The sequence below is a fragment of the Mercenaria mercenaria genome, chromosome 4, assembly GCF_021730395.1.
Source record: "Mercenaria mercenaria strain notata chromosome 4, MADL_Memer_1, whole genome shotgun sequence".
NCBI lineage: Eukaryota > Metazoa > Mollusca > Bivalvia > Venerida > Veneridae > Mercenaria > Mercenaria mercenaria.
Genome location: NC_069364.1, coordinates 91,005,249 through 91,025,506, shown reverse-complemented (window position 1 = coordinate 91,025,506; position 20,258 = coordinate 91,005,249). Strand labels below are relative to the sequence as shown.

Genomic DNA, 20,258 nt, shown 5'->3' with positions numbered 1-20,258 from the left:
GTTCGGATGCTAAGGCGCTCTGCGGTCAGAGTTATATAGCAAAACCGTAAAAGATGATGTGTCAACTGCTGACCATTTCTCATGCCGCCTTAGTGGAATTAGTATATACTATATTCTAACAAGGTTTATTTAAGGAAAACTATCCAGTAAAATCTTATAATAGTTATAAATATCCGCATGCCGAATAGATACCACTGTGGCATTTCCCATTCTTTATCTAAAAGTGCTGACCCCTAAGGTTAGTCTCGCCTTTACTATAGTCGAGCTACTTTAAAGAAAATGAATATGATTTCAAGTTTAGTAAATAGATAAAATCAATTAAAACTTCTTAATAATTACCATAACGATACAGTCATAGTATAATATGTCCTCCCTTTCTTGGAAAAATATAAGTGAGAATCACTTTTCTTTTTAAAATCAGTGCAAAAATTAAATAAACATGACATGCAATCCTCACTCACACAATATTATTTTAATGAACAATGGTAATATATAATTCATTTCAAGCATTTCAAATAAGGTTTCATCGTCATGGAGGCGATAGTGGTTCGCTAGTGGAACATCTTGAAGACATCAGAGAACATCAATGAGGCAATAGCGGTTTGTTAGTGGGACATCACGGAGACATCGGTGAACATCAGTGAGACGATAGTGGTTACAAGAGATACAACATGGAGTAATAGAGTATTGACTCTGGTTTACATAGTCAACACTGGATGACTTAAGTGAAAAGAATCCTCGTGCGCAGCTACTCATATGCTGCTGTACTGTGGCTACTGTTGTACCAATACATTGCTGACCATAACATCAGGATGTTGTAGCGTTACCATTGCTATGACTATTGTACTATAACACCATTTTACCATAACGCCGTTGTACCATACACAGTTGTACCATGACACCTTTGTACAGAGATATCGTTGTACCATAACACATTTATACCATAACATCGTTGTACCATAACATTGTGAGACCATATCACCGTTGGACCGTAACGTCGTTGTACCATAACTTCGATGTACCATAACATCGTTGGACCATAACATCGTTGTATTGTTGCTTTGTTATAAGTGTGATACTCGTCATGCTGTAAATCTCAGAGAATGGATTGTTTGGCATTTTGAACAAATCAGATATTAGAGAGACGTTCATTCGTAGTCCAACGCAAAATAACATTCACTAAGAATGTCTGTAGATGTTATGATATGGTAGTTATCAGTCCTCCTTGTAAGTTCGGCATATACATAATTTCAAATAACATAATTTCAAATGTAATGTTTGTTGAAGCATATCCTTTTACCATATAAGTAAATTTCATTTATGCACTTTTATTCTTCACCATGTGTATGGCCCGAAATATCCGGATACACTGCAATATACTCCTCAACAGGTGGTGCTGACTTGAATTTCACAATAGGATTCTTGTCTTCTTCAGCATCCATTGCCTGTTGCTTTACCCTTTCTGCTAGTACCTCTTGCAAGTCAATACCTTATAGAAAATTACTAAAGTCTATAATAATTGAAGCAGCAACAAACAAAAGTTATTATACCACGCATAAAGACAGGAAACTCCAACAACAACAGCAATATACCGAAATAATAAACCTGTGCATTTCTTTATCTTCATACCGCGTGATGCTTTGTTTGTCAAAGCAGACAAAGGCCACTCTACGCGAATTTATTTACTTATTGTAAGTTTCACAATTTCAAACATTACTTTATGTCATTTTTCTCTTAAAATGAAATATTTTAAATGCTGCTTATTTATTGCTAGACAATTCCTTGCAAACGATATTTAGCAATTATCAGAATATGCAAGGTAAGAAACCATGTTTCTACAATGGTTTTCTAATAGACAGAAACGAAATAAAATTCATCTCATGCAAATTTCATAAACACCTTTAATTCTATAAGGTGCTATATAACATTTTATCATTTGTTATATAAATAAAGTCTGTCTTCAGTAGGCTAGGAGATATTTATCAATAGAATAAAAATAATAACAGAAGAAAAACAAAAACTAAACATTTGCCTTCACCCTTTAGTATGTACAACATATTATTAAAGCCTTTCACTTATCATGCAATGACGTATAATAAACAATGCACTAGTTTCAGAGAACAATTTTTCTTTTAATCAAAAGAAAACATTTTGACCAGTCCTTTTTATCTACAATTAAAACAGGTTAGCTACATGTACAAGAGACCTTTTGATTGACTAAGTTTCTGTGTTTTCACAAGTAGCCTTATCTACTACTGACCTATCTTTAATAGATCGAAATAATAATACTTCTATAATGTCCTAGGTTTATCAAAATACGATTATTACATTATGTTTTCAGTTTTAGCTAATGTCCTGAGCTTATGAAAATTTCTGGGATATATTCTAATTACTTTGACAAATAACGATCGAAGTAGTAATGCATAGATCCTCTCTAAAGAATGTCAAAAGCATTTTTGTTCGGCGTTTGATAATAACATGAATTATCTTTCGTTAAGTATTTAGGGCATTTCAACAATTATCGTCTTGAGAGTCATTGGCATAAGGGTCCAGCTTTTTATATAATCCTTTACTCTCAAGGCTGTCTACATCTAATCATGTATATGAACTCTTGTTTAGCAATGCTTTCTAGTTTCTAAGCTCGTTGTCCTGGTTGTAGATTTCTCTATTTCTCGCCGGCAGGTTGAAAGGATATGTAAAAATCACAGTAACTATGGTCTAAATCTTCCGATATCCCGTATCTATTTTTGGTAGTTCAGAAAAAGCACCTTCACCACTGTCCGAATTTGTAGTAATCAAAGGTGATGTTAGACCTGAAATTGTATAAGAAAACATGCTGCAATTGACTTAAGCAGCATACTTGTACATAATTATGGACCTTTTTTAAAAATTTATACTTATGCTAAAATAATGCAGTCTTGGTTGGGCTACCAGCACAGGAAAAACAAATTTTAAAAATACTTTCAGTGAAACCTGTCTTAAGAATTCAGTGAACAAAAATAAGTGTAAATGATCAGTTATTTAAGTTTGGGACAAATTCATTAGTTGACCAATTTCTGATTAACCAACTTAAATTGTGCTCAGAAAAATCATTTCATCTTGCAACTACTTGCTAGCTTCTGCCCCCAGTAATACACTGCCAGCTAACAAAATAATTTTCTTTTCATCTGAACTGGTTCCGTAATTCTTTATGACAAATAAAACAAAGGGTACCAATTAAAACTTCTATTTACCTAGCTTTATATTGTATCGTTCACCAGATACTAATATCTTATCTACTCCTAGTCGAAGTAGGGGTCGAAATAAATAAAATTTCTGTGTATCAAGAAATGCTTGCAGAACTTCCACGTACACTGTTGGAAGCATGAATGTAATCAGGATGCTGTTGGTTGTTTCCGTGGTGATCACAGAAATGTCTTCAAGAGGAACAAGAACTATGTTAGAAATAGTTTGCCGTATATTCTGAACATCTCCTTCTGTATTACACGTGTGACCTTCAACATGGATCTTAATAAGCGTATACCCAGGCCCTGAAAAGGTCACAAATATCACTATTTCGTAGTAAATCGTGTTATCACAATAAAATGGAAACGGACGCTACTACGTTGTAAAACGTGTTATAACAATAAAATGGAAACGGACGCTATTACGTAGTAAAACGTGTTATAATAGAGAGTTTGAGATTTCAACCTTCGCCTTCCCCTTCAACGTCTCTTGCGAAGTTAACGTATGAAGTTGAAGTTCGATTAAAATTCTTTGAGATTTCAAACTTTAGAACGAACCTTACTTCATTTAATCCGCCCTTTCAATTTATCCGTAATTATGATCGTTTTTTCCGTGCATTTTGATACCAATTGTCCAACAAGGCAGGGCTTTTACAAGATGTTTTAAAAATGAAAATTAAGTAAAAACATTTCAATTAATATAATTATCGCATGGATATTAGTGCGATTACGATAAAAAGGCGAAACGCTGTGAACAATGTAAAAACTCGTTGGTGTTGCTCCAAACATTTATTTTATATAAAATAATGTCAGTATACAATGTACGATTGTAAATCAGAAATGAGAGGAAATAAAAATGACAATCATATCAACGTATTTTATTGTTGATGGTGTTCTTGAAAAATGATGATGTTAATATTTTTCAAACAAAAACATGAAACACCAACTATAACAAATGCATTTGTCGAAATACTTTGAAATTAAATTAAACATATGCGATTAAGCAAACACAAAAGGAATGACCATAAAATAGATAGGGACATATTCGTCCGTCATGCTGTTGGCTAGTATTTCATAGTTTTTCTTAAAGGTTTTTCACTTTGAATTGGTACTTTGGATATCTAATTCCTTAAAAGACGCGTTTTACACACATAAACAAGGTACCTGATGAAAATTTAACCTTTTAAAAGAGATGTTGATAACATGAGCCAATATACACAAGTTATGAATACATTTAACAAGCGAATTAAAACAAATGTAAGATACTTTCGTGATATCATACGTTTTGGCATCGTAACACTCTGCATGACTGTATATAATGCCAAACTCCTAGACAGCACAATATAATCGTGCCATGTCACCATGTGTCTAGTGAAACCTTCAAGAAATGTTAGGTGGAAACGGTAATTGTCGCACAAAATAATATGTGGGCATTTACATGTATTTGTTTGAACATACTATTTTATAAGTAAAGCATGTGCAGGTCCAGGAATATCGGTTAGGTAGACACCAACCTTAAAGGGGGTGTAAACCGAGCTTCAAGACCGATTTTCTTTGTAAAATGTAAGAATCAATGGGGGGATTGACTCACAATGCCCCTCTGCCAGGCTCTGGGTCCGTGCATGTAAAGAATGGAGTTATCCCAAACGGCTAACAGGAAGCTTCTCGCATCATGATATCATAGATCTGAAATTGTCTGATACTTCAGAAGAATTTTCCGTCTTACTAGTACCATTTTATGTTTATAATTAAAACGCAGCAGTCGTATAAAGTGTCAGACAGAAACGGATTGTTTTTATCTGGAAGTGAAAATAAAATGTTCCACCAAATGATAATCGCGCGTAATTATTTATTTTTCAAGTGAAATGACTGTCCTGCCATGTGCCTCTATCCAGATTTCAGTCTTTGGTGCCGAGTATGTGGACAGAGTAGATGAAAAAAGACTAAAGTTTTGACTTTCGTGATATCACATCCTCGGACGTTCAAAACTTCACTTCATACGACAAAAAGGCCCATGTTGTATAATCGATACCGCCTGGGGACACAATTATGCCGTTAAAGGTAAAGTTTAAACAAAATCTCAATGCTCCTCAAAATCAGTTGATTACTTCATATTTCAAGGTTCAATTCAATGTATTTAGTTAAAATTAGTAGCCATACAAATCATCATTATTCTAATACTTATTGATAGTGTTTCGCACCAAATTTAGTCTAAATATACATATGGATAATCGAGTAGCTTAGTAAGCAGAAATCCTGAAACAAAGCGTTTTATTTCACATAGTAATAAAGAGAAGTCTTAGGCTTACTTGATCTTACATGGAAAACTTTAGTTGCAACGTCTGATAAAAACAAAATACACGCATATTGGTGACGTGTTACCCCAAATATATATGAGAGACGTTGAAGGGGCAGGCAAAGGTTGAAATCTCAAACTCTCTAATAACAAGAGCTCGTCGAACACGAAATGCCCCCCTTGATGCATTCAGTAATTGCACAAGGAACAGAAATTATATGCTCACTGTAAACAAAAGTTCAACCATTCTGGTTTAATCTGACTTTGACCTTTAACCTATTAACCTAACAAGAGATTACAGATCGATCTTGGCGCCATCTACTGAGCCATTTTTGAATGTTCCAAATTTCAAGACCAGCTCAAGGTCAAAATCAAGGTCAAATTTCATTTAGATATAAAACAATGTGTATGTGGTCCAAATTTGAAAGCGATGGCTTGAGAAAAGTGAAAGCAGGTCACTAGATCAATTTCAAGGTAAAGTTCATTTCGGTACACAAAACTATGCATGTGGTCCTAATTTGAAGGCTGTAGCTTGAGAAATGTGAAAGTAGGTCACTAGGTCAAAATCAAGGTCAAATTTCATTTCGGAACAAAACTATGCATGTGGTCCAAATTTGAAGCCTGTACCTTCAAAAATGTGAAAGTAGGTCACTAGGTCAGTCTCAAGATCAAAGGTCATTTCGGTACACAAAACTATGCATGTGGTTCAAATTTGAAGGCTGTAGCTTGAGAAATGTGAAAGTAGGTCACTAGGTCAAAATCAAGGTCAAATTCCATTTCGGAACACAAAACTATGCAAGTGGTCCAAATTTGATGGCTGTAGGTACAGAAATGTGAAAGTAGGTCACTAGGTCAAGATCAAGGTCAACTCATGTCAAGGTTCATCTTGCCACTCAAAACTATACATGTGATCCAAATTTGAATGATGTAAGTTATGGACATGAAGATTCTAAGTTTTTCCCTGTATAAGTCTATATGAACCATATGACCTCTGGGGCGGGGCCATATTTGACCCGAGAGGGATAACTTGAACAAACTTGGTAGAGAACCACTAAATGATGCTACATTACAAATTACCAAAGCCATAGTCTTTGTAGTTTGGACAAGAAGATTTTCAAAGTTTTTCCCTATATAAGTCTATGTAAACCATGTGACCCCCAGGGCGGAGCCATATTTGACCCTAGGGGAATAATTTGAACAATCTTAGTAGAGGACCACTAGATGATGTCATATACAAAATATCAAAGCCCTAGGCCCTGTGGTTTTGGACAAGAGGTTTTTCAAAGTTTTTTTCCTATATAAGTCTATATAAACCATGTGACCCTAGGGATGGGGCCATATTTGAACCCAGGGAAATAATCTGAAAAATCTTGGTAGAGGACCACTAGATTTTGCTACATACCAAATATCAAAGCCCTAGGCCCTATGGTTTTGGACAAGAAGATCAGAAACCATTTAACTGTTCCTGGCCAATGTGACCTTGACCTTTGACATAATGACCTCAAAATCAATAGGGGTCATCTGCTGGTCATGGCCAACCTAAATATCAATTTTCCTGACACTAGGCCAAAGTGTTCTTGAGTTATTGCCTGGAAACCATTTTACTGTTCCTGGTCACTGTGACCTTGACCTTTGACATACTGACCTCAAAATCAATAGGGATCACCTGCTGGTCATGACCAACCTCCCTATCAAATTTCGTGACCCTAGGCCTAAGCGTTCTTGAGTTATCATCCGGAAACCGTTTTACTATTCAGGGTCACTGTGACCTTGACCTTTGACATACAGACCTCAAAATCAATAGGAGTCATCTGCTGGTGATGACCAACCTCCCTATCAACTTTCATGATCCTAGGCCCAAGCGTTCTTGAGTTATCATCCGGAAACGGATTGGTCTACATTCCGACCGACCGACCGACCGACAGACCGACAGACCGACCGACCGACCGACCGACATCTGCAAAACAATATACCCCTCCTTTTTCAAAGGGGGGCATAATAAAATGGAAACGGACGTTATTCATATTTAATAGTTGGTTATTAAAACAACAACTTATTAAATGATGTTACTGCCTCCATTTTTATACGCCTGAAGGGGGTATATTATGTTATGACGACAGTGTCCGTCTGTCCGTTGGCAATTTCATGCCCACTCTGTAACACTTGAACCCCTTGAAGGATTTTGAAGAAACTTAACAAAAATTTTGACCACATCTAGACGACCTGCAGAGCGCATGTTTCCGATGGCTGGCTTCAAGGTCAAGGTCACACTTAGGGTTTAAAGGTCATATGACTTCGTTTCGTGTGGGCTCTGTAACTCTTGGACTGCTTGAAGGATTTGAAAGAAACTTGGCACAAATGTTCACCACATCGAGATGCCGTGCAGAGCACATGTTTCGGATGGCTCGTTGTGTGGTCAAGGTCGCACTTAGGGCCAAAGGTCATACCTTCGGGAGTATATTGCTCCGCATTGCGGTGCTCTTGTTCCTTTTGAAATAACCTTATAGGATATGTATACACAAAATGAACTTACGTGTCTGTGTTGACGATTCACGAAAATGCAGTACTTTTTGTCTCTGGTTTTGTGCATACTCAATTGTTTTTATCAGTAAGTCCCTTTTATTCAGGACCCGCACTATCTGTTGCAAGTAAACGATATTGCGTTCAGAAATATAATTCTTCTGTAGAAGACATTGTACTAGTTGCTCACTAGTTTCTACTTCGTCGGGTAATATTTCTATAAAAAAAAAAATATTGCTCTTATACTAACAATAACATTATTATCATAACATAGAAACTTGTGGCGTGTTTTGAAGAATAACTTTGGAATTCACTACACATGAAATGATGTATATTGGCAATGGCTTTAATATATGGGCAGTAGACAGATTAACCAGTAGCATTTTCCCCTTGGATTGCTTGGTTTGCAGAATCCACGAGTAAAATGTAAGTAACCCAAAGAAAGATATGAAAGGTATATACAATGTACATATACAAAGCTTTCAAATAACATACCAGACCAATTACGGCAAAGCGCCTAGCAGTACAAACGAACACGCACATGCCACAGCAAGTTCACTAACCCAGTAAGATTAGTTTCGATGCCGCTTTATATACGAGCCCGAATTGTACTACACATTCGTACTGGTTCAACATTTGCATATACATACTCAAATCTCTGTTTTCATGTCTCCCGAATCAGTAGTGACATTTTAGTCTTTTTAACTGATTGGGACCAGAGAAGCTAAATGTTCTCTACTAGAAAGTTAACTGGATCTCGAGGATACATTGAATATATAGAGATAGTTTGCACTAAGGGAATTAATCATATTCAGAACAGTTAACTTTCCCATACGTGAGATCCGCTAGGATACAAGTTCGCATTATAAATTATTATAAAGTAGAGAAAATTTATACGAACTAAATCACCACCACAATATACCAGACCAATTACGGCAAAACACCTAACAGTACAAACGAAAGCGCACATGCCACAGCAAGTTCACCAACCCAATAAGATTAGTTTTGAAGCTGCTTTATATATGAGCCCGAATTGTACTACACATTCGTACTGGTTCAACATTTGCATATATCTACTCAAATCTTTGTTTTTATGTCTCACAAATCAGTATTGACATTTTAGTCTTTTTTAATTGATTGGGACAGAGAAGCTATATTTTCTCTCCTTGAAAGTTAACTGGATCTCGAGGATACATTGAATATATAGAGATAGTTTGCACTAAGGGAATTAATATATATACTTGGTATTTGGGAACGTAATTCTATTCATTCCGTAAAGTACCGTTATATATACCTGGTATGTTGGAACTTTCTATTGTTGGGATCTTGGAACGATCATAGATCATCAACAAAAGAATGTTCCAACAAAACAGGTTATTCAGGGTTTTTATATTTTGTGACTTAAAGAGTCCCTATTAAATTTGTACATAAAATTTTGACCCACCAATCGGTTATAATCAAGGAGACCCACTTATCGGTTCCTAACACATTTGGCTAGTTTCATAGGGGTAACGCCCCCCCCCCCATCCACCCACATCCCCTTGACCATTGGGGATGTGGTAAAAAATAGTTGGGTGCCAAAGACCCACTTTTCCACTTCGTGGCCCGACAATCGATTCCGGACCCAACTGTTGACTTTCAGAATTAAATTAGACCCTATAATTAACCAAGTTTAACACTTCATATATAACAGTGTTGCGAGACGAGTATTTGTTTCGTAAGTATTTTAACTCCATCTATCTAACAACTAAATATCTAGCTCTAATAAATTTTGTAAAAGTGTCTTTCCTTTTCAAATGCATAATAATGAAATACCGCTGTGGAATTTATCAGTTTTTCATTTCTTGTAGAAAAAAGAATATTGAATGTATTAATATCCGTAGGAGTATATTTGCTTGGTATATGTATTTCACGGAGATCTTTTTAACATTCGCGGTACTCGTCCTCAGCAGTATCGCATAATTTACATATTATATTTTTTCTTGCGATATAAATATACATTCCTTTCTCAATCTCTGAATCCATACTACCTAATCTGAAATAAACATAAACGTATCTGAACTTCCTCAAATTAAGTACATGCAGGTATAGCTCAATCTCAAACTCATTTTTAAAAACTTTATAATGCACAAGTTTAGCATTTAGGTCATGGACCATATTATTCATAGATAACTGTCTAGTAAATGTCTAGTCAACATAACAAAATTTATAAACAACTTCAATCTCTCTTTATATGTCCATTTTTCATTCCTCGCAAGTAAACCACCATTCTTAAAAACTACAATTTTAGTTTTGCTTTCATTTACTTTTAATTTAAATGTATCACAAAAATCTGACAAAATATTCAGTTGTCTTTGAAGGTTAATAACGCAATATCATCTGCGAACATTAAAAGGAATAACTGAGTAGTATCTGGGTGCAACTGTATACCACCTACGTTATTATCCGAAGAACAGCGTTCTAGTTCATCTACAAAGAAACAGAACAAGATAGGACTGGCTAAACAGCCCTGTTTTTAGGCAATGGTACTTTGTATATATTCACTTCTTGAACCATTACAACTAATACATGCCAATAACATTACGATACATACTTTGAAAACAAATTACCTTTTATACCATTTTCCTTTAAAATATTAAAATACTCCATTAATTTGCCTATTTATAGTGTCAAAACAATTAAGAAAATCCACAAAAGCAACATAGAGTTTCCGTCTCTTATTTCTTAAAATGCGGTCTATAATAGACTTTAAAATAAAGGCATTATCAACAGTTGAATAGCCTGTTTTAAATCCGGCTTGGTTTTCCGAAACCTTTTGGTACATTTGTACATAAAAATTTAACCTCTAGACAAGAATTCCACAATATATTTTACTCAAAACGTTTTGTAACGAAATGCCTCTATAGATCTCTACATTATTTACGTCTCCTTATGAAGTGTTATTTTAATAGATTCACACCAGCTTTCAGGATATTCCCCAGCAGTTAAAAAAGCCTATTAAACAATTTTACTAAAATATGAATAATACTGTCAATACTGTAAATAAAAACTTCTGGCAACATGTTATCTGGACCAGGCCTTTTCCCTTACTTGAGATGCTTTATTGCAAGTCTCCCATCTTAACTGTTTCACATAAAACTGTTTACACTTGATTTCACATAAATTCTTGAAATCTTTTCTAGCCTGTATGTAAGACCTAAGATTTTCATCATTTCTTTGTTGTCTGTATTTTCGCAATTGTTGATATTTTAAACGTTTTGAACTTTTGCATTCTTTATCAAACCATCTTGGATTATCATCAACGGTTCGCGCTTCAAAAGAATGTTCAAACTGTTTACCGACTTCTCTTAACATCTCAACAAATTTTGATACGGAGTCATTAATATTATTCTTTGGGTTATCTATTTCAAATATAAGTTTGTTGAGTACATCCTTTGAGAATGTCTCTTCAGTTTTATTTTGAAATGTACAGTTTAGCTCATAAACAGTCTCTTTTATATGAACATTTTTCTCTTTAATATTTTTTTTAACTGGAATGTTTAATTCGACACTTATTGGAAAATGTGTAGATTCTCCTCGTTCGGCTACACAAAACTATTTATTAGGTTGTCAATATCCCTTGAAAACAAACAATAATCTATAACACTACAGTCATTTGTTGATGTGTATGTAAAGTTACCAATACTTTTAACGAGAAAAATTTAGGCACATGCAAAAGTCATGATACCTGATAATAGGAAAATTAACGTTTGACAAAATAGAAAATTGATATATCACTTAAAAAATACTATTTTCCATATGGCCGAATGTGAATCAGTTTCTCTACTTTTGGCAGCCATCGATTAATGCCGTAACGTGCCGTATGTACCATTTTAAATACTTATATACATTCGTAAATACCCAAAGATCTATATCTAGAAGTAAAAGCATTCGGAAATAACCAACGATGAAAGTTCAACAGGAAAAGGCATATTCAGAGAACACAGTCACCTTAACTTAATTCAACATAGAAAAGGGTGCGTAAAAGTTAACACTTGGACAACGATGAAGCACTTGTACTGATGAACAGAATTGAATGCAATGAATAAAATACACACGAAAGAAACAAAAAGACATACACGAAAAGTAGAGATAAACAGGGCCCCACCTTTGGAACGGCCAGTTGCAAAAATCCCCTCTGGCACCAGATCAGAAAGAAAATGCCACCGTACATGCTATACCCTACCTCTGGGTATACTATAAGAACCAGTCTGCGATATGAAATATTGAGACTATGTGACTGGTGCACGATTGAGGATAAATCACCACTTGTTCTATATGCATAGTACTCATTTACCGAACTTCACGTTTTAGATGAAAAACACTCGATTGAAATGGTAAGTATATTTTCCCACTCATGACAATGGTTCTTTTAGTATATCTAGGTAGAGTATAACATGTACAGTTGCATTTTCATTCTTGTCTGGTGTCACTGAAAATACCATTTGGAGTTAAAATTAGTTTGCCTGTGGCCGACCTCACTTTTTAACCTCAACCAAATTCCCAACTTGCAAGATAATATAAATGCACTTACTCTTCTTACTCACGAAACAGTAACCACAAAAACCGTTATCAGTCTTCGCTTGATGGGGCCTTACCTGTAAAACGCCTTTTCACTCTTGTTACGTCGTCATTATTCATTGCATCACGAAAGTCTTCAACAAGATTATTAAAATGATAACCATGTGGAGGATCCTTCAGCTCCAACTGTTCCATTTTCTCTATCTAATAAAAATATGAAGTTTCTGTGTTAGTCATTTTATGGCTTTCATTTTTACAAACGTCTTCACTGGAACGCTTATTGCAGTAAGAACACAGCTGATATTTCGCACTTTGTAAAACATATATGAACGAGTATGATTCAAGTAATTCTTTTTAAAAGCTGTCTATGTTAAATTTTGTTTTAAAATCGGGAAAGAAAATTTCTGACAATAATATATGTAAAGTTTCCCTTTTGTACATAGAGAACATATTTTGCGGCCCTGTTCAACTCGGCGAGTCGGAATACCTGAACATTCTTGCATAAAAACTACTTTTTTCACTGGATCCGCCCATGTATTAACGGGAGAAACATCGTGTGCGAACAAGGCAATTCACGTGCTGTTAATACATGATTTTTATTTTTTATGCTTTCCCAGGGACGTACAGTGCTCCCTCTCTACAGCGGCCCTCTGAACAACAATTCCCTCCTTGCAACAACACATATTACTGATTCCTAAATATGCCTATGTTCTTTTTTTACCTCTCTACAACAACTCTCTCCGAACAACAACCGAACTTTCCGTCTCCCAAAGGGTGTTGTTGTAGAGAGGGAGCTCTGTATATATTTCTGCGCAGATTGACATCTATCTGGTATATGCGTGTTGTTTCTGCCATAATAATCTTTTCTTGTAGCATAAAAGATGCAACGTAATCCATAGTATGTTTTGCTGTATCAGATACCAACGCTAAACGCACTGCCTTTTTTAGAAGTCGGAGTCGATTAATTTTTTGTCGATAACCCTGACTGTTTGTTTTTAGGACTCATATAAATGTTTTGATAAGTATCAGTCGGTAAGTTTTTATCAAATTGCACGAAGAATTTGTTTTTTTTAAAGCTTGTCACTTCGTTCGTACTCATTCGTACTCTAAATGTGTTCGTATTCAAAATAATTCGAATGTAAAGTTATTATTCTTGAAACTGTGTTCATGTTTACCACATTTTTAAGTAATATGCTAAATTATGGGTAAATTTATATTTGTAATGATGACAGATAAAAAAACTCGCTTAAAAATTTTAGTACATGCTATTGGTAGTGGTGTTGATTTCTGGGCCCTGGTTATGGATATTTAAAACATGTTTACCGTTTCCGAGAACAACAGAATGGTAATTGAAGAATAAAATGATCCTACATCCTTAAAAAATGCTGTTAAAATCCGCATTTTAAGGAATAATTTTGCTAATTTATTTTCGAATTTTTGCGTCAGTAATTTAAAAAAAACCCCAAAGAAACCCTGCCTCCTTGCCTTCAAAAAGACTGGAAGGACTTACCAGTTTAAATATATTTTATTTGTTCAAGTCATTACATGAATAATATACAATAACTGTGATAGGGAATTCGACAGAAACATATTACCAGTTTTGGCAGATGGAACATGTTCCTTTTTCTTAGGAGATTTTGTAACTTTCCAATCAAATTCCTATTATTAAAAATGTTGATTTTGGGGGTGATTTTTACATTGTTTCCTGCATTATTTTGTATCTCATTATATATTTCTTACTTATTATCCATTGCCGCAACATTCATTTTTGAGTTGTAATTATAAAACGATTAAAGAACTCAATCACTTTGTTTTGCTTTAAAAATTAAATATGCAAAATGTTTATTACTTTATTTCCTGGGGCCTCCGTGGCCGAGTGGTTAAGGTTTCTAACTTCAAATCACTTGCCCCTCACCGATATGGGTTCGAGTCTCACTCGGGGCGTTGAATTCTTCATGTGAGGAAGCCATCCAGCTGGCTTACGGAAGGTCGGTGATTCTACCCAGGTGACGAAATAATGCACGGCGGGGCACCTGGGGTCTTCGTCCACCCTCAAAACTGGAAAGTCGCCATATGACCTATGATTCAAACAATCATATATTAAAACACATTTTTCAAAAAGCGTATGTTATAGACTGCCACAAGAAATATATAAATAATATGCTGATGTCATTTTTCGCGCTTTGTTTAGATTAGAAAAGACAAGTGTTCTAATTGGACATGCTGCGTTTACTTCTTCTTTTAAGTATTAGAGTAAAGTATATCATTTTACCTTATCATTGTTGTTTATATTTGCAAATGATAAGGGAAAAGTGGTTACTCTAAAACATTTATGAACACCTATATATAAAATTGATAAATCAATAAACTGAGAAAAAACAGAAGATATATAACATTGCTCATAGTGACTTATTAGAAGAGGAACAACTAAACTACAAAAATGACAATAATTCAATCTGTATAGAATATCAAAGGATTATATCAACCAGTCTTACCTGCGATCACGCTCCCAAAAAGTAGAGGATATTATATATGATTTCATAACAATGATAATGAACAAACACAAATATGTATACGACTGGTTAAGTCATTCGTATTTGTTTAATCTTTCTTTAAACTATATTTTCAGAGTTCCATCATTTTAGATGTTAATAAAACTGTCTGAAAACAGTAGTGTTCCTATTCATTTTTGATGGAGATGTCCAGCTGAAGTACAATGATCCTCAACAACATTGACGGGACAATATAAAACACACACGATGGTGAAAGTTTAATGTCCCATCCCTGCGAATTTGAAACGGGCGATCTTGAAGCTCCGATTGTTGCAGCAATACTGACAACACATGCGATGGTGCATAACACACCCCTTGTTGTAAAGACAAATAATGTAGAGAAAGTCAAAAGACCTACAGTGTCGTCTGCAGGTACGTGTGAAGAATGGATATACTTTCTGTCTCAATGGAAACATAACGAGGACGCCACAAAAATTGCGGGAAAAGAACTTGTTATCCAACTTCTTGAATGTTGTGATGATACAGAGATTTAACACGATCAGCTGGTGGTTCACTTGCTGACAGTTCAGAAGATGACGTGCGGAAAGCTATCCGGACTCTTGCTGTGACAGAGGCTCATGTCAACCTCAGCAACATGACTCAGAATCGAGATGAGACTTCGGTTCATTTGGTGTTTGAATACGTGGACAGGCTAGTGTCTGCAAATTTATAATTAAGTGCCCTAAATGCACCAATGATGACAACTACTCTTTTACGGGATGTTCTAATTCGTGGACTGTGCGATTCCGAAATTCAGTTGGATCTCTTTGGCGACAGTAACCATAAAATGAAGCTCGAGGAAGTTTTTTTAGTTCATCGAAGCTTTACTCTTACTACTCTTACTACTGACAGTGAGGGCGCTGGGCAGGCAGCATTTATAGCCGTGACTAGAACACAAATAATGTCGCAAACAAGAAGATTGGTAAGAAAAGTGAACTGTTATTTTACTGTTGTGGTAAAGGACATGGAGTGTTCGGGCTTCACTTCAAACACATAAGAAAGAATGTCCAGCCTATGGACAGACCTGTAAATTTTGTAAACGTTTGCATCATGTTGGATAGACTCAAGTCTAAAAACAGTCCATCTATAACATAATATGAAAGTGCAGTATTTGATTCTCTGTGTGCTGCTATGACCTATGATCAGAACTTTGATAAGAAAGTGTTTACTTTATACCACCATGTTTATAATTCCTTGTCTGACAACTGGGTTAACAAGCCTTCTCAACTTCAACCATTCATCAACATCACAGCAAGGGCTGTTAGTTAAAAAGAGTCTTTGGGTTATAAATCCCCCAAGACAGCCACATTTCCTGCTATGGCTGACACTGGATGCCAGAGTTGCTTGGTTGGTATTAGATCCAATAAGCGTCATCTTATTCCTGTAACGATAAAGATGCATACAGCAAACAGCAAAGGCAGCAGAAAATTGGGTGCTGCTATCCTGCGATTCTCTGGGAATCCAGATGGTGAAATTTGTGAAAAACACCAAGAGTTTTTGAGTACAGCGGTTTGCACTGCGCTTGAAATTTTAACAGAACACTTTCCGGCCATCGGTGCACTTTGTAGCTCTTCAGATGCTGCAGATACCCTTGACAATTTCGTACCACAGTCCACCCAGCAATGCAGTCATGATGTTGAATGTAACTGTCAGAAACGATAGATGTAACCTTTAATGCCCATATCGCTACCTTTCCCTGCTACGGAGGAGCACTGTGAAGACCTGAAGCTGTACATACTTGACAGATATAGGTCAAGCACAGTCAACACATTTGCCCACCAACCTCTCCCACTTTTGGTTGGAATACCCATAAAGCTAATGTCAATCCTGTCGCACATCACACACCGGTACCTGTTCCACTACACTGGCAGGATGAAGTTTAAGCTTGCTTGGACAAAGATGTTCGCCTAGGTGTCATAGAATCTGTTCCATCAGGTGAACTAGTAACTTGGTGCCACAGAAAGGTTGTGTGTGCCAAGAAAATGAAAAACCTCGCCGCACAGTTGACTTCCAGGCTCTTAATGCACATGCACATAGAGAGACCCATCATACTTAATCTCCATTTCATCCATCAAGCCCGATCTGTACAACGGGGCCTCCGTGGCCGAGTGGTTAAAGTCGTTGACTTCAAACCATTTGCCCCTCATCGATGTGGGTTCGAAACCTCACTTGGGGCGTAGAATTCTTCACGTGAGGAAGCCATCCAGCTGGCTTACGGAAGGTCGGTGGTTCTACCCAGGTGCCCGCTCGTGATGAAATAGTGCACGGAGGGGCACCTGGGGTCTTCCTCCACCATTAAAAAGCTGGAAAGTCGCCATATGACCTAAAATTGTGTCGGTGCGACGTTAAACCCAACAAAATAAATAAATAAATAAAACGATCTGTACAACAGGGTACAAAAAAAAAAGTTTTCAATGCTTATTTAGGGAAGAAGTTAGGAGATTATTACGTTTATAGCGCCTTGGGGTAGATATAGATACCGTACCGCACCCCAAGGTTACAACGCATCCGAAGATGGATACACCAGACGTTTCAATGAGATAGTTCCAGACATACAAAACAAGACAAATGTATAGATGACACTCTCCTCTGGGCAAACGCCATTAAATGCAGACAAATTTGTATTTGCCATAGACTTTGTTGAATTTGCTGGAGTTGAAATCACGAAGGATAGTGTTCGGCCTTGCAGTCAATATCTAGGAGCCATCTTGGACTTTCCGACACCAAAGATATCATTGATATGAGATCTTGTTTGGTCTGGTTAATCGGATTCATACGCTTTCAGCATGACCGAAAGAATGCAGCCATCCAGGCAACTCCTGAAGCCTGGTACTCCGTTCAAATATGAACCTAGCATGCCTTTTCCAAGAATCATATACCCTTACTGTTAATGAGATAGAATAGGGGGTGAAAATATTTGACAAGACAAAACATGCATGCCTCGCTACAGATTGGTCGAAGAGTGGCATTGGATTCTGGTTGTTTCAAAAACATTCTGAATGTCCTAAGACGGAACTATTCTGCTGTCGTAATGGTTGGATGGTCACACTGGTTGATAGTAGATTTACGAGTGCAACTGAATCCCAATATGTGAAACTCTAGCCGTGGCCGATTCACTCGAGAAAGCCAGGTATTTTGTCCTTGGTTGTAATAACCTTATCTTTGCTATGGATCACAAACCTTTGCTAAAGCTGTTTGGAGATCGTTGTCTTGAAGACATTCCGAACGCTAGACTTAGAAACCTAAAAGAGAAAACACTAAGATATAGATTCAAGATGCTACATGTCCCAGCGCGAAACATCGAGCCGTCCATGCAGTCTCGTGTTCCTCACAGGAGAGTTAGAAACGATGGTTTTGGAGGCCGACATAATGGATGCGGCAATTAGTCCTTGTCCCTTGCATAGGTTTGGTGAATCAACTATTCATTACTATGAAGCGAATGATAGGCCATCAGAGTCTTCTTTATATTCGACTGCTTTACCTTCAATCAGTTCTCTGAAACGTGTAACCTTGGACAGAATTAAAGTTGAAACAACAAGTGACGATAACATGCATCAACTGGTGCAACAGATTGAATCCGAGATTTCAGACTCCAAGAATCAATTACCGGTAACTCTTCGTCAATATTATCAGTTTCAGCAGCACTTATCCACAGTTGATGGATTGGTTATTTATAAAGACAGAATAGTGATTCCCCCATTCCTGAGAAAAGATGTACTGGATGCATTACACTATGCTCATCAAGAAGTTACATCAGTGGTACAAAGAGCGGATTCTTCAGTGTGTTTGGCCTGGAATTACAACTGATATTATTTATCTGAGGAACAGCTGTAATCACTATAACGGAATGACCCCATCTCAGCCTAATGCTCCCCCAACGGCACCGAACCAACCATTGTACTCCTGCTAGTGTATTTGTGCCGATTTCTTCTATTACAAGGGTGATAACTATCGGGTTATTGTTGATAGATACTTCAACTGGCCTATAGAAGCGAGAACAACAGCTGGTACCTCAGGGCTGATTGACTGTCTCCGTCGCACCTTTGTAACCTTTTGCATCCCGGATCAACTGTCGTGTGGTCCCGAATTCACAGCTACCTGCACTAGAGACTTCCATCGTACATGGGATGTACACCATAGACTCTCATCCATGGCATTCCCACACAGCAATGGTAGAGCAGTGTTGGGCGTTGAAACTGAAACGCTTGATCACAGATAATACTGGTCCTAACGGTGAACTGGATGTAAACAGCTTTCAGCGTGCGGTGCTGCAGTACGGTAATACCCCTGACAGAGATACAAAGTTATCACCAGCAATGTGTGTGTTTGGTAAACCTATCAAGGACTTCATACCAATAGTTCCTGGTCACTACGCTCCCCGTAATACTGGAGTGATACACTTCGGCTACGCGGCGAAGAAGCATTGAGAAACAGACACAGCTGAAAGACTTTCTGAACATACCAAACGCTTGCCCCAGTTGTGTGTAAGGAGACATTGTCAGAATCCAAACATCCTTTAAAATGGGACAAAACTGGTCAAGTAGTTGAGGTACGCCAGTTTTTTTCTGTATGTAATTCGTGTTGATGGATACGGCCGCGTTACAGTCCGTAATAGGAAGTTTCTGCGAAAGTATATGCCTGATTGTCCTCCAGTTAGTAGACAGACTATTACATCAGATCTTCAGTTTTCATCTAGACTCAATAAACCACAACCAGATCCTATAACTTTCGAGTCACATAAAGAGATAACCTCACATACATCAGATGCTAAAGCCAAGTCACCAGTCTCTAGCAATACGCCTGAAATACCCCCAGTTGATGACCCTTTAAACAGAACACATTTGCTTTTTAAAATTTAAGAAACATGCTTTATTGTGTTTTGCCTCTTAACATACTTGTTTCCATATAATGAATCCACCGATTGAGAGACAGCAAGCCTCGACGGATGTTCAAAGTAGAAATTAAAATAAAGTTTAATAAGAATTAGGTGCTTTATCATTGCATTTTCGGCCCAAAGAACGGCGATTTGATCCCAGTTATAAGCATGGCAGTTTATCTAAGGAACCATACAACCAGCTGAAGATTTCAAACGGTGCGGAAATGTTG

At 36.7% G+C, this 20,258-nt stretch overlaps 2 protein-coding genes across 4 annotated transcripts in view; both read right to left on the bottom strand.

The window, feature by feature from the left end:
* Nucleotides 1–20,258, bottom strand: part of LOC123552426 (uncharacterized) — a 137,135-nt gene that overhangs the window by 101,301 nt on the left and 15,576 nt on the right. The gene's annotated exons all lie outside the window — the stretch shown is intronic.
* On the bottom strand, nucleotides 1,113–12,811 carry LOC123553573 (uncharacterized). The gene is made up of 4 exons (XM_053541943.1): nucleotides 12,678–12,811; nucleotides 8,054–8,257; nucleotides 3,234–3,530; nucleotides 1,113–2,813 (listed from the first exon to the last, which is right to left on the bottom strand). Exons 1-4 carry the CDS (start codon nucleotides 12,793–12,795, stop codon nucleotides 2,719–2,721), a joined length of 714 nt encoding a protein of 237 aa, XP_053397918.1. The 5' UTR covers nucleotides 12,796–12,811; the 3' UTR covers nucleotides 1,113–2,718.

Bases quoted from the DNA above. Each gene is read 5' to 3' on its own strand.
- LOC123553573 (XM_053541943.1), bottom strand. From the start codon at position 12,795: ATGGAACAGTTGGAGCTGAAGGATCCTCCACATGGTTATCATTTTAAT. The intron at 3,531-8,053 runs GTAAGTTCATTT...TGACCTTTTCAG, and splicing joins TGAATCGTCAACACAGACAC to GGCCTGGGTATACGCTTATT. The intron at 2,814-3,233 runs GTAAATAGAAGT...ATACAATTTCAG, and splicing joins ACGATACAATATAAAGCTAG to GTCTAACATCACCTTTGATT.